Genomic DNA, 16,211 nt, shown 5'->3' on the forward strand with positions numbered 1-16,211 from the left:
GTCCTCCACCTATGGAAGTGGGAAGGTTGTGTATGTATATACACAAATCAGACAAACAAGAAAGTATGTACAGGGATAACTGAAAATACCAATCATACAAATACGCACTCACAGACAACAGAGAGGAACACCAGGGAGAAAAGGAAGGGAAACTAAATAGGAAAATATTAGGATTTTCACACAGCCGAAACACCAAGCAACAGTCACAGATCAACACTCCAAATGCCTCTACCAATAACCGACTCCTCACCAGGCAGTATGAAACTAAAGCTGTCAATCCAGATTGCCAGAGGCGAGTATATATAGCAGAGGGGAGTAGCCAATACTGAACAGCTGAGATCATCCAAGCTGGAAAGCCTCTGAGACTCCAAGCTGAACAGATTAAAGCCTGCACTGCTAACAGAAATCTGCGGCGTTTTAATATGAAGGAGAAGTGCTTTTGATCAGTACAGGGGTACGTGAAATCAGACACTGCAGTCTTCTGACCCCTCTCTGTCACGGTAAACCTGTGACAGGGATTGTTTTCTTGTTTTTTTTGCAGGATGAGTTGTAGCTTTAAATTACACCTTTCACTTAACTATATAATGTACTGAAAAATGGGGGGAAAATTTCCACGTGCGGTGAACTGGATTTAATCAATCATCATGTGCCTTTAACAACCGCATTTAACATGTGCTGACAGGAAGCACGTAATACATCCCGTACATCAGCGCCCCTGCCACGTGAACAGTGGGTGCCCATGGATTGTCATGACAGCTGGGGGTCTGCAGAGAATCACTGTGCCTGTATTACTATCTTCCTATGAATGCCAGCCCATTACCGGCGTTCATAGGAGATTGTGATTTTTGCTATACATAGCAGAGTTAAAACCCTGCTATGTATAGCACAGGCGATCAAACGATTGCAGCTTCAAATCTCCTAAGGGAACTATTGAAGTCAGTAAAAAGTGAGAAAAAAAAGTTTAAAAATATGAAAAAAAATAAAAAAAAACACAAAAGTTCAAATCACCCCGTTTTGCCCTCATTGAAAATAAAACAATTTTAAAAAAATACGCATTTGGTATCGCTGCGTTGGTAAAAGTCCTATCTATCAAAATATAAAATAAATTCATCTGATCGGTAAACAGCATAACGAGAAAAAAAAAAAGTTTTGTTGTCCGCCGCAACATTGCAATAAAATGCAATAAGTGGAGATCAAAACATCGTATCTACCTCAAAATGGTATCAATAAAAACGTCTGCTCATGTCACAAAAAAATTAAGCCCTCATTCAGCCCCAGATCCCAAAAAATTAAAACGCTACAGGTCTTAGAAAACGGCAACATACGCTAAATTTATTTTCTTTCAAATTTCCGATTTTTTTTTCACTGCTTAAATAAAAAAAAAAAACGACATATGTTTTGTATCTGCGTACTGGTACTGAACTGGAGAATCATATTGCCAGGTCAGTTTTGCCATATAGTGAACATGGTCAATAAAATACCCCAAAAACCATTATGAAGTTGCACTTCTCTTGCAATTTCAATGCAGTTGAAATTTTTTTCCTGCTTTCCAGTACACAATATGGTAAAATGAATGAAGACATTCAAAAGGACGACTCATCCTGCAAAAAACAAGCCCTCATACGTCTATGGGGATGGAAAAATAAAAAAATAGGACTCTTGGAATAAGGGGAGGAAAAAACAAAAGCGCAAAAAATCGCAAGGTCATGAAGGGGTTACCACGGTGCAACACAGAACCCATTGGGTGCCTGAATAGTTGCATATTCCACCAGCTAGAGTTCAGCTTTCATGTCTAAACATTTTTCTTACTCCTTCACAACATATGATGTACATTTACGTCATATGTCGTGCCCTTGACTGTTCTCCGGCAGATGATGGCTGATTTGATCAGCCATCATCTGCCTCTAACAGTTCGCAGCTGTTAACCTGTTAAATGCTGCAGTCAGTCTCTGACAGCGGCACTTAACACACGTCTGCAGGGGGCGTGTCATTCCACGTGACCTTCAGTGCGCCCGTGATGAGATCTCTGGGTGCCAATGGGATGCCATGACAGCCAGAGGTCTGCTGAAGACCTCTGTGCTTGTAATGACAATTCTCCTGTGAAAGCCAGCTTGTAACTGGCGTTCATAGGAGATTATGATTTTCACAATTCATAGCAGTGCTGATGCTCTGCTACGTGTAGCACAAGCGATCAGACGATCGCAGCTTTAAGTTCCCTAAGGGGACTATTAAATACAGGAAGAAGTTTAAAAAAATGTGAAATAAACACAACAATTTAAACGCGGCAGTGATTACTGCGATCATGTTAGGTGGATTTAAATTTTTTGTTAATCTTCTATGGATCACCAATAAAGAAGCCACATTTTTAACAATCACGGATGTGCCGTATTTGTCCATTTTCTCATGATGTAGCAAATATTATATTTCTGTGCATATATATTTGCTGCATTGCTCAAATACATGAACATAATTGACTGCAAAGAGCCATACCTCGCACATTTCATGCATGTAGTTTACAGTTTGTCCCATACACTGCCCAGATACATAAAGCATATAGTACCCAGTTGGTGCTATGCATTGCCCAGATATAGTGTATAGTGCATACTGAATTGCCCCGAGTGTCATACTGTGGTCGGATAGTATCGCTTATTACCTTCATACATCCAAACCAAATACCTGTAGTGTTTTGCCCACATAGAGCCATACAATGCCCCATGTTCACATATTCTGTCCATACAATGCCATACATTGTATAAAGAGCTTCCCATGCTGTAAACATAGAGGCACACATTGGTTCACCCTGTCATATTGTACCCATGTTACTACCCAGTGCCAATAACACTAGATAGATGCCTTTTTATACCATCTGACTTTGTGAATGATCAATAAGAATTGATTATATCTAATTTGGAGATATTATTTTTTGATTGAGAAATATTTTTATTTCTAACCAACCTTTCTATAAAGCAGGAATACACCCCTAAATCTTTTTGGACCCTTTTAATCCTTACACTAGGATTTTTACTTCTGTGAAGTTGTGCCTTACTACTGCTGTATCTTGAGATTTTGATAGAATATTCAATAAGCCTGCAAAAGAAAAGAGCTTACATTATGTACAACATAGAAAGAAAGAGAATTTGTCATCAGCCCCCCAAAAGCAGGATATCAAATTGTCACTTCAGCTGGGGAAATATGGGAAGGGTGCATGGATCTCTCGGTAACGACCGAATACTTTATTTAAATAGTCACTGTCATTTCAACAAACTTGGCATCAATCAATAGTACAGGAGAATATAAGCAAGTTTGTAATATATTTTATCAAAGAAATCTGCTTCTTTCTCCACTTATGAACCATTTCTTCACTTGCCTCCTCAATTCGTCATTCACTCTTAAAAAAAAAAACAACACAAATCTGTCTTGATCAATGCAAGACGGACTGCCAGCACAGTGAGATTTCAAAGCATATTGAAGTCTATGGAGAGGGGAAGGGAACAGGAGGAGTGTACTTTTGTGCTGGATTTACAGCTACACTGCTCAGTACTGCTGTTTAATGCATTTCATGCTGCTGTTTCTGTCTGTGTGCTACACAGAGAGAGGAACATGACAGACATTATAACAGCTGGTCTCCCCATTAGCTCAGAGAGAACTGAAAAATCAGAGATAGAGCCTACAGAGGGCAAAATTGTTGAAAAATGAAATAAATAGGTCATATAATGGCTAGAAATATCTTTAATCTTTATGTGCACTCACATGGAAGTTTACCTGAAAAGTTAATTGAAACAAGAGGTTTGACAAAACAATTTAAAAATACATTGGCTAGAAATAAAGTATTGAAGTTTTAAAGTTCCTTTGATGCTGGATACCACAAAATATTATGTGCTAGAAGAAGTAGTCTTTGAGGCAGCACGGTGGCTCAATGGTTATCACTGTTGCTTTGCAGCGCTGGGTTCTTGGATTCAAATCCCATCAAGGTCAACATCTGCAAGGAGTTTGTAAGTTTGTGTCACGTCCGCAGGTGGCGCACTTGGTTTGTGGATCCACTGTGCCATGGGGCCTGGCTTACCTAGGAAGGACATCGCTACCAGGCGTTCACTTGAGCTCCTGATGGTGGAGTCAGGCTTGAGCTGCAGGTAGCTGCCATGTACCACTCCTAGGCAGTCCCTGGTACTACATCTGCTGACCCCAAGGGTCATGTACGCAGACATTGACTGGACAAAACCCGAGATGAAAACATAATAAACAAATACCCTGCAGTAATTAAATAAATAGCAATAGTGCATGAAAATAATATAGAGTGCCGAATAGGGTCACTGTGATGTGGTATTTGCTTATTATATTTTTGTCTTGGGTTTTGTCTGTTTGGTAGCCAGTGTGAACATGCACCTACACGCTGCATGCACACCAACTTATATTCCAGTTCATCTCTTTAGGTTTTTGTTTCAGTTTTTTTGGACTCTGTGCATATAAAGGTGTGGCCTGCCTTTTCTTTGAGCTGGACATTACATTCATGTAGTTCCCCATGGCTGTGTGTCCATTAGCCGGGTCTCAGTCCTTCTCAGCCCTTATCCACATGTACGTCACTTGACAAAAGGTAAGGTCTTGATACTAGTGATTAGGACCGTCCCGAATAGGGTCGCCATGATGTGGTGGGATGGCTTTTAAGTTTTTTTTATCAAAATTATGTCATCTCAGCACTCTATATTATTTTCATTCACTATTGCTATTTATTTATTTACTGCAGGGTATTTGCTTATTATGTTTTTGTCTTGGGAATTGTCTGAATGTTATATACAGTTACAATCAAAAGTATTCAACCCCAATGCAAATTTGGTTTATTAGTAAAATGTACAAACTTTCTCCTATTTGCAATAAACCAATCAAACAATTCAAATATCTTAGCATAATTAATATACAGTTATGTGCAAGAAAGTAGCAGTCTAAGGCCACGTTTGTACGTTCAGCATTTTACATCAGTATTTAGAAGCCAAAATCAGGAGAGGAACAATCCGAGGAAAAGTATAATAGAAACACTAAGGCCACGTTTGTACGTTCAGCATTTTACATCAGTATTTAGAAGCCAAAATCAGGAGAGGAACAATCCGAGGAAAAGTATAATAGAAACACATCACCACTTCTGTAGTTATCACCCACTCCTGGTTTTGGCTTACAAATAACGATGTAAAATTTGGACAAAATACTGAACGTACAAACGTGGCCTTACATCACTAATGTGTTTAATCACTGTTTTTGACAGAAAAGATCATAGAATATGGGAAAATATTCATGACTAGGTGTAGGCGAGTAATGGGCAACCAACAGAATCAACAGTCATGATATGCATGCTGCTTATTGGATGTAATTGACTCATTTAATGAAAGGGGGTGTTCTAATTAATAGCAGTGGAGTTCAATTAGTGAGGTCATTCATTCTATGAAGAAACAGGTGTCAATTATGACCTTTATTTAAAGAAGGAGGGTAGCAAATGTTGTACCTGCTGGTTTTAGCCATAGCTCAGTGAGTAAAATGGGTCATTCCTGACACTGTACCTAAGAAGAAAGAACTTTGATCAAGAAGTTGATTGGTGAGGGGAAAACATATAAATGCAGAAAATAATTGGCTGCTCATCTAAAAAGATTTCCAATGCTTTAAAATGGCAAACAAAACCCGAAACACGTGGTAGGAAAAGAAATACTACCATCCGCGTAGATCGGTAGAATCACAAGAATGGCAAAGAAGCGTCCAATGATCAGCTCCAGGTAGATCAAAGAAGATCTCCAGTTACCTGTGAGTCCTGCAACTATCAGAAGACGCCTACATGAAACCAAACTAGTCGCAAGAAATCCTTGTAAAGTATCATTGCTGAAAAAAAGACATGTATTGAAAAGGTTACAGTTTGCCAAAGAACACATTGAATGGCGTAAAGAGAAGTGACGCACCATTTTATGGACAGATGAGAGTAAGATTGTTTTTACTGGGTCTGAAAGCTGCAGACCGTTTGTAAGATGACCCATAAACACTCAATTCAATCCACCGTACACTGTGAAGACTGTAAACCATGGAGGTGCAAGCAATGGTTTGGAGGGGGATGTTTCTCATACTATGCAGTTGGGCCCATTTATTGCATACCAGGCACCATGGACCTGTTGAATATATCAAAATACTGTAACAGATCATGTTGCCTTATGCTGAAGAAGAAATGCCCTTAAAATAGGTATTTCAGAAGGAAAACGACCCCAAACACACCAGCAAGTTGGTAATATTCTCGTTCCAGACGAACAAGATTGATGTTATGAAGGGGCCAGCCCGATTCCTAGACCTCAACCCGATTGAGAATTTGTGGAGTGACACCAAAAATGCTGTTTTTGATATACAACCTAAGAATGCAAAAGACCTGTGGAATGCAGTTCAGGCAGCTTGGGATGTAATATCTGTTCACAGGTGTCACATGTTACCTGACTTCATGCCACAGAGATGTAAAGCAGTTAACAGAAATAAAGTGTATACAACTAAATATTAGTTAAGCAATTTTAACAGAAAAGCTAAGTCTGTAAAGATTCAGTTTATACTGTAAATATTCGAGTTTGTAAATGAAAATGCAAACACTGCTATTTTTGTCAACAGCCTATTCCTTTAAAAATTAATATTTTCTCCATGTTTTCATTTGGAATTGAATGTACAGTGCTCACAGTGCCTTTGTGTATATGGAAATAAATGCTATTATGAGTATTAAGCTTTTCTCTCAGTAGTTTTACACACACTTTGATTATTTTGCACATAACTGTAACAAGTGGTTTCTCCAAATTCAAGCCAAAATGACACTTTTACTGACTACTGCAGTCTCAGAATTAGTCAACCACTTCGTGGCAAGCATCTTTATGACACAGTAGAGCACCCTTTGGTTGTTAAGACCTGCTAAAAACATGATCTATTGCCACACCCCAGCTTCTGGCAGTGTTCTTGAGAAACCTTCACCCATTCCTCATGGGCAATGGCTTCCAGTTCATTTAATATTGGATTTGCGTGCTGCAAGTGCCTTCTTTTTAAAACCCATCAAAGATTTTCTAGGTGATTAAAGTCAGGTAACTGTGATGGCCACACCAGTATCTTCCTGGATGTCTTTCGAAACCAAGCCTTGGTGGACTTTGAGTCATACTTGAGATCATTGTCATTTTGGAAGGTACAATGCCACCCCAAGTTCAGCTTCCACACAGAAGGCATGACTCTCCTACGATTTCCTGATACCCGATTGAATCCATCTTGCCCTACATAGTGCAGATTTCCAGTGCCAGAGGAAGCATGCAGCCCCAGAGCATCACCAAGCCACCACCATGCTTCACTGTAAGCATCACCAAGCCACCGGCATGTTTCATTGTAGGCAGGGTGCTCGTTTCAACATATGCTTCATTGCTCTACAAAACTAAATCCCCAAACTTCTGTGACTTATTTATTTGGGTTTAAACATTTTGGAGCCAACTTTTCTTGTGTTTGTAGGTAAGTAGAGGTGTATCTATTAGAATTCCGGCATGGAGACTGTCACCGTTTAGCATGCATCTTACAGTGCAAACTGAAACCTCAATTGCTGCTGTCATTAAATCTTCCTGCATGTATTTTGTTGTCACTCTAGGATTTTTGACGACCTGCCACCTCAGGAATTTGATGACAGTTTCTTCATTCTGCCATGTCCATGTATTGTAACCAGTGTACATTTAACTTTGATCTTTCGGACTATGCTTCAAACTGTATCTCTATGATCATTCAATGGCTTTTCTATATTTTTGTATCCGTTTCCTTGTTTATACAAGGCAATGATCTCATAACTTTTTGGTCCACTTTCTAAACAACCAAAGATGGTGAATGTGAAGGTGACTGTGGGCCCTCTAACTACCCGACCCTAAGTATTTACAACGTGTACCCAGATTTCCTTGGGCTCACTGGCTTGTTATATATTTTTGCACCTATTTTTCTTTCAAGAGGATTTTTTTATAGCCCACTGTGCCCTGAAAGCATCAATGATTGAAAGGACAAGCTTATTAAAGGGATTGGCCACTTTTTCTTTATTTTAACCAATGCATTAATGACTTACTTTTGTGGTAGGTTCACCTTTGTTAGAATCTATGTTGTTTTACTATCGGCCATCTTGTTGTGGTTTGCTGGCTTCTAGTCTTTTCCTCTGGTGCTGGGTTTCTTGGTCATGTGATCTCTGCACTCTTTATTACCCAGCACCTAGCCCCCATTCCCTGTTGGACATCAGTGTTGTAACGCTCGTGCTCTGGCTAAGTAGCCTGGTTTAGTTCTTCTTGCTTTGGACTATTGTTATCCTGGGACTTCTTGTTCCACCAGTTTTGTTTCCTTTAATTTTCGTTTCTGCAACTTACTTTTCTTTTAGGAGGTCTCCTGCTTTTGCTCCCAGTCCTTAGATCTTTTAGGGACCCCTTTCCTTTCCTACAGGTCTTCGTTTGAGTTCAGTGCAGGAGTTTCAGTGGGGCTATTCATAAGGAATAGGGCACCCACCCCAGCGTAGGGTAAAGCTGAGTCTCAGTGCAAGGACAGCTTTTCCCTCCTATTCCTTAGTTCTAAGTTGCAGAACATAACAACCTGCTTGTTAGCTGAGCGTTCTTTACTGTACAGTACTTCACTCCTGTTCTCAAAATTCCTGCTGGTGGAGGAGCATGTGACCAGACCCCTCCATCAGTTTCCTCCAATTGAAAATACACAGTGCTTGGGAAAGCTGTTTTACTATTGGAGGAGGCTGATAGGCAAGGTCTGGTCACATGCTCCTCCATCAACAGCCATGTTGAGAACTAGAGAGCTGTTCAGTCTGAGAGAATGGCGACGCTAACACCTGCAGGAGGAGGACCTGTATTACTTGTATATTAGTAATGGCCTCAAATTCATGTCCCCCACACAGTTGTTGAATTGAAGATAAAGTGGACAACTCCTTTAAGGCAAATTAGCATGTCTTTTAAAATTTGTGGGAAATCCATTATCTTTTTTCTTATTTTCATGGTTCTACAGTTTTATTAATATATTATGATGTCATTCTAAAATAAAAAAAATATTGTTTTGATATATTGTGAAGCTTCTTGAGAACCTGATATCCTGCATATTCTCACTTTTATTACTTTCTTATAAGGACCCATGATTAAGCTCAGTTTGTATACCTAGGTTATAGCCGGTGTGGTCTCATTAACAGAGGTCTAATATTTTGCTGTTAGTTTTACCTGTTTACTCAGCAGTTACCCACAAGTGTAATAGATATTATCCATATACTTGTACGTCGTAGCTTGGTATTGCTGACAGCCGGAGTTTTTCAGCTGCAGTCCATGTATCATGGGTCCCCAGACTGTTATCTTATTGAGAGATCCTTGTCCAGAACGCTTTTATAAATCCCCACAGTGATATGACATTTGTTAAATAATTATATATATGCATTTTACTGCTCCTTCCGAAGGAATGAAGCATTGGCACAATCAATTTACCCCTTTTTCCTTTCATCATTACTAGACCGCTATAAAGCTTTACCTTTCTTAATTAATAGGATTTTTGGGCTAAGGGTACCCCTGTGCCCAGTTCAAGTGTTGTGATAAGCAGAATACACCTTATATTTTTAGAATTACCAATACTGTATTTAACCTGGATTTTATCTGAATTTGAAGTAATGTGTCATAAATATAGAGACTTTATAGAGGACACAACTTCTGAAAAGTTTAAATATAGTTTTTGCAAACTTTCATATATATTTCACATACACCGTATTCCCAGGGCTTGTACCAAAAAGGCTGACTATACAGTTGCAGTGGGACACCTATGCAGAGCAGAGCAAGACGAGGTTGGTTGCATCCCTTAGGGCCCCATCAAGGCTTATGTCCAAACCCCCCTTTTAATACATCTTTCTGTCTGCCTCCAGTAGGGATGTATGGCTGAAAATTAAGTATGACAGAGCACACGGTGACTCCATCACTATAGCCAATGTCCCTGAGGATGCATACATCCAATTCACATTTTTCGGGGGCGGTAAGGGGAAGGGGGGCAGACGTAAGCCCCGAAGGGGCTATTGAACATAGGAAAAAATGCAATGTGAAAGGGACATTATTTTGATGGGTGGTGAGAACTTGAGCTTCCCTAACCGGATCTCCTTCAAATAACTTTGTAAGAAAATAACCCAAGGATCATGGAAGAGAGATGAGACAAATGATCACTAATGTAATTGGGCCATCAGCTCAAAGAGGTCAGACTTTGCAAACACTACTGTATTTGGCAAAATCTAAAGAAGTCCTTGGTTTTGCCTTTTAACCGATATACTGTATAGGAATCTGAATTTCACTACAGAAGATCCCAGGTTTCATCTACAGAGTAGTCGCTGACTAGCAGAGCGAGCTGAAAAAAAGTTACTAAAGAAGACAGGGTCGAAACCATGGAGGAATTAGAAAAAGACAGAATAGGAATCCGAGAGTAGGTCCAGGAAAGCTGGTTCAGAATCCAGAGAAGACTGCAGAACAATTATGTAAATGAAAGAACAAAAAGTCAATGATCAAAACTAGTGCTGGAGTCAAAGGGTTAATTTGGAAGAAAAGTCTTACAATAGCTGGCTCAGAACGCAAAATGCCAATCCAGAATGTAGTACCCAAAAATACAATACCCTGCACAAGGTAATTTATACAGCAAACTTAAATAGGGCTCCATGACCACTTAGGGGCCACCAAGCCTGCCCTTTGATTGGTCCTTTGACAGCGCTCTCTGATTGACCAATCAGATGGAAGAGTCAATCACCTAGAATATGCTAAGCACACAACTTGATTATGCTGAGCACGCTACACATGAGCCACTCTGACAGCACAATACTAGAGAAGCAACGACTGGCAGAGCATTGTGGGAAAACAGGAAGATAAGTACCGTATGTTATAAGTTCCTTTTGCCCTCAGGACCTATTTTAATCTCTTCTGGAGAGCTTCTTCACCTCTTCGCACTCCCCTAATCTTGTTAATTATATTAGGTAAATTAATATAACTGGTATGTTGATTTGTCACTATCCAGACCCACCAGAGCAGAGATGACTGGAATAGTTGCACGGACCTTAGGATTGATAGTTAGCCCAGTTTGCCATTTTTTTTTTTACATATGTGAAAAATAGACCAATTTTTAACAGTGTTTCAGAAAAGATTTTCAGAAGTGTTTTGTCCGTGTGTCAGGTTTTTACCATCAGATTTTCATCAGTTTTTCTAGTATGCAAAAAAAACAAACTCATGGAGGTTTCTTAAGCTTCACCAATCAACAAGTCAGTAAAAAATAGACAGCAAACAGATGCCATCAGTGTGCTGGCCGAGTTTTTCCTCTGACCCATGGATTTTGCCCCATGACTAGGATCAAAATCGGATACATCTCAATTTTTAGTTGTTGTAGGCTCTTGGTCCACTAATAACACAGACAAGTGAACAGCCCCATAGACTATAATGGCTATGTACTTTCTCTGTGAAAAACACTCATAGAACATGCGTGAAAAAAATCAGACATGTGAAAAGGGCCTTCCTTATACCTTCCTTACGTAAGTGTCTTGTCCCTGTGAGAATAAAGTTTTCCTTAATATCATTGTCCTTTATTCTGCAGTTCCCCAGACACCAAAGTTAAAACTACAAGAGCACAACTCCGCAACCTGCACCTCTATAACTGTGTACTGGACAATAAGCGAGGAAGACGTCATTGACTGTTTCCAGGTCTACTGCATGGAGGAGCCTCAAGGCAAAGGTGATGACAACGGTAAGCTGTGGAGCATGAGTGCAACCAGAGGCTGATCATTGCCGATATTACATTTTAGCCATTTACATCATATGGATATATGATATAATTATGTAAGGTGCTTACGCCAGAATTATACCATAAAACACTTTAAAAAACTGCAAACATTTTTCACAACTCAAAAGTCGCACAGACAAACATTGTTTGACTTTTGTGTTTTAACACCAGTCCTGGCCAACTTCATCTAAATGGGAAGGGCATGGGCAGGAAAGAGCACTGCTAAGCCAACCTATCTAATTCATGAAAATTGACCCCACTTTAGTGGCTGAAATTTCATAGAAATGTACTCCAGTCCCTATAGGTGTTCATCCCTGGAGGAGGCACATGGCACTTGTAAGATGTGCCTAATTCATAGCACATCTTACTGCACACAGACTGGCATGTGCAGCATCTGTCTTAATGAATGGGCCTTTTTGTGTATATGCCCTTGTATTCTGTTTATAAATATAGCTATGTGTCAATCTATAAGCCATAACATCATGAATGTATTGAAGCGTGGGATATATTAGCCAGCAAGAGAAGAGTCAGTTCTTGAAAGTAATATTTTGAATGCAGGAAAAATGGTCAAGAATAATCTGAATGACACCAGGAGCTGTTCTGCAGTACTCGGCATAGGCTGCTACACTTTCAATCGAGCTGCATTTTTCAACTCCATTCAAAGTGATAACCTCCAGAGGTCACCAGTGCAAATAACAGCTGATTGGTGGGGTTGCCAAGTGTGGAAACCTCTGTGATCAGATATTGATGACCTATTAAATAGGGGGAAAAAACTGAAAAACTTATATCAGTCGTGCATGGTCCAAATCTATAGAAACTAAAAAAAATACTTTTACGAATTTATATAAAAATGCATCTCAATATTAGAACCACTATTAGAAATTTCATAAAAATAAAAGGTGTATTTTGTAGCCAGGACCAGAAAAGGACTATTAATCCTTAATGAGCCCTAAAAACTCTACCTACCTAACCCTAAAGTAGCAATATAGCACTCCCACTCAATCAACGATACGTATCCATGGACACTGTAGTACACACGTACACTAGTGTCTCGGCTGTGTCAGGTTTGACAGGCAGTCATTCTGGATCCGGGTGTAGAAGGTCTCTGCGCTTGGCCTTGCAGACACCTTCTTGATCCTTTCATCATCCCTCCCTCTCTAGGACCCAGCGGTGATCTCCACCTTCTGCTGCTAATTGACGCACCTTGCTGGATCTTTAAATACACTCAGTTTCTCCAGATAGTTGCTGGTGATAGAGTTAATTCCTCTGTTCAGGTCTGGAATTCTAGCAGTCGGCTAGATTCTTCTTAGAGTTCCTTTGTGGATAGTAGTCGTTTTCTCTCTGGTGTCTTCTCAAATCTAAGTGTATTTAAAGATACAGCAAGGGTGTGTCATTTAGCAGCAGAGGTGGAGATCACCGCTGGGTCCTAGAGAGGGAGGGATGATGAAAGGATCAAAAAGGTGTCTGCAAGGCCAAACGCAGCGAAGTTCTACTGCCGGATCCAGAATGACTGCCTGTCAAACCTGAAACAGCCGTGACAACTAGACATTATCACGAACAAATCGTAGGTACACTTAAAAATCCCAGGAATAGCATATCCAATACCCACTTTATGGTGAAATCATTAAGAAGGCTATGTGTTTAACCAAGTAGCAAATCCCAGAACAATCCCCCGAATATTATATCAATGTATCATGGAGAAAAGAATAGACATGTATGTATATGTATCCATTAAAACACAAACCGCCTAAATAGAGAATCCCAGGAATATTAGTTATAAAGTGCCATACTTAATTCAATATAGAGTCTTCAAAACTTATACATGATCCCTTGTGCCGACCTGTTCCCTCCATTCTTTGGGGTTCATGAGGGGACCCGTCTGAATAGAAGACCACAATGAGGAGGAAGGAGGTGTGCGGGCAATACAGCATCTGACTCTTTATGGCCGCAGTAAAGGCGAATGGCTTTTCAGAGAATGGCTGCCATATCAATGATCCGGTCGGTGTCACAAGCTCAGGGGTACGTCAATGAGGAGCCCCTGTGCTCCCACTTATGCCTACTTACTCCTGGGCTGGTGGAAAGACACTGTGGTCTCGAACAAGGATGTCGCCTGGTGCCCCCATATTCAATATTGGGGACACTACATCGATGACATCCTTGTCCTGTGGTCCGGGGGTCGAGTGTCATTTGAGTCTTTTGTTCGTCATCATCTATAAGACACACCTTTTAATTTTATGAAATTTCTTTGAGAGTGGTTCTAATATTGAGATGTGTTTTAATATAAATTAATAAAAGTAAATTTTTTGGTTTCTATGACCTATCTCAAATAGACAGGTCATCAATATGTTGTGACCGGACAACCCCTTTAATATCAGCCTCCAAAAGGAAAACCACACATGCTGTAGTGTATGATGTATGTACTGTTTGCCTGAATCCGGTGAAACACAATCCATTGACTTGTGCTGTAATTCTATATTAATAGCAGTGAGATTTATTGCTGTCTGTTCAATCATCTCATTGCTCTAGGTCTGCTGGAGGAATACAGGGTCACAGTGAAGGAAAGTTTCTGCATCTTGGAGGACCTTGAAGCAGATAAATGTTACAGCGTCTGGGTTATGGCTGTAAATTACACCGGCTGCAGCATGCCCAGCGACAAGTCAATATTCAGGACTGGTATGTGCAACACTTATCCTATTAGCTCAAATACATTGCTCACAGGGATGCAATACCAATTTCAGCATATGGACACCTGGGAAGGGCGTGGGGAGCTGCTGTGTTCCACTATATGTTGCTGGCTGCAGAATGAGTTATTATATACTGTTATATACTGGCTGATTATAATCTGTCAGTAAACTAGTTCTGACAGAAGAGTTTACAACTCTTTTATCCATCTATTCCTGAGCTCCTCTCAGCTGATTCATGACCTCCGAAAACATCAAAGGAGAGCTAAAGTTTGTGGTCAAAAATCATAGGCATAGAAAAGATAAATAAAAGAGTTATAAACTTTTCCATCAGAACTAACTAGCATCATCAGGTAACTCAGCCAGAAACGTGCAGGGAAACAAGGAGCCTCTAAAAGCCAAACAGTGCAAAAAATTTTATGAAATCCAATTGCAAAAATGATTTTTAGCCCATAATAAATGCATTTTAGTAAAAAAAAAAAAATTCTCAAAGAAGGTGTCCATATCCTTTATGTCTGTGGTAAAGCACTCTTAATAAAGTAATTTAGCAAATTAAAAATGTTATAACTGTGTTTATGTTGAATGTTCTGTTAAAATGGACAGGTAAGTAAATATGAGTGTGCATAGGAAAATGTTAATAATTTAGCCTCAAGGGGGTGAACTATAAATCTTCTGCTGTTAGTAAAGGAACTGTCTGTGCAAATGGATACATTGTGTTATGCCAAAGACTGAGCGGGCAGCATGGCATATGGATCTACAGAACACCAAAGGGAGAATCCTGGTGCCAGTCCCTGCCCCCATAGGCTCTGCACTAGACATAGCATAATGTACCCAACTTGCTCAAAGAATTCCTTTATTACACCAGAGAATAAAGAAATAAATACCCTTTAGAAATTGTCAAGTCAAACTTTATGCAGCGATTTAATATTCCTTTCCAGCGCTCAGAGAACTTCAGTTGTGCTACATATGATTAGTTTATGCTCTTAGTTCAGGGACATTAAATAAGTAACTAAGACATTGCTTTCGGCTATGTTCACATGTAGCGTACATGCTGAAGTGTTTTTTTCTGCTTTTTATCTGTATGTTTTCTGCACATGTCCGCACCATAATACACAATAACAGTCTGTTTTTTTGCATTTTTACACTATATTTTTTTCTGCGCTTTCCATTTATTTGATGAGTTTTACATGCAGATTTGAAGCCGCTTTTTCAATGGGTCTTTTATAGTACAGAAAAACTTTGGCTGATAGATGACGGTCCTACCTCTAGGATCGGCATTTATCTCCACATCGGGGGTCGCCTGACGCCTGTCCTGCTTAGTAAGGCTACGTTTCCACTATGAGGTTTTGGTGAGTTTTTGATGTTACAGATTTTCTTCACCATTTCTGCGTCCATTTAGTAAAATAGGTTACTTGCATTTTCTTGAAAATTTGAAGCGTTAAAAACTCGCCAAAAACAAATCGTGGGAACGTAGTGTAAGGAATTTGCTGGCCACCACAACCTGGTGGAGAATGAATTAAAAGATGGCTATGTATGTGCACGGCTCTCTCCGTTTACTTCTATGGAAGTTAGCCAAGTAAGTGTGCTTTCGGTGATTTCCATAGAAGTGAACATAGAGTTGTACACATGCACATGTAGTTAGTGGACTCTCCCCATTCTGAAGATAGAAGTAAATCTCATTTATGACATTTTTGGCATATCCTGCGTTATGTGTACATGTGGGAAGATTGCAAGGTTGTA

The 16,211-nt window shown here is 39.7% G+C and overlaps 1 protein-coding gene across 2 annotated transcripts in view; it reads left to right on the top strand.

Moving 5' to 3' along the window:
• Window positions 1–16,211, top strand: part of CMYA5 (cardiomyopathy associated 5) — a 111,127-nt gene that overhangs the window by 33,613 nt on the left and 61,303 nt on the right. For both annotated transcript variants that reach the window (XM_073680190.1, XM_073680191.1), the window contains 2 exons: window positions 11,605–11,754; window positions 14,317–14,463. In XM_073680190.1, coding sequence (XP_073536291.1) covers window positions 11,605–11,754; window positions 14,317–14,463 — 297 coding nt within the window. The remainder of the gene's footprint in view (window positions 1–11,604; window positions 11,755–14,316; window positions 14,464–16,211) is intronic.

The sequence above is a fragment of the Phyllobates terribilis genome, unplaced genomic scaffold, assembly GCF_046119375.1.
Source record: "Phyllobates terribilis strain yellow unplaced genomic scaffold, ASM4611937v1 Scaffold_1__5_contigs__length_1240528914, whole genome shotgun sequence".
Lineage (NCBI taxonomy): Eukaryota > Metazoa > Chordata > Amphibia > Anura > Dendrobatidae > Phyllobates > Phyllobates terribilis.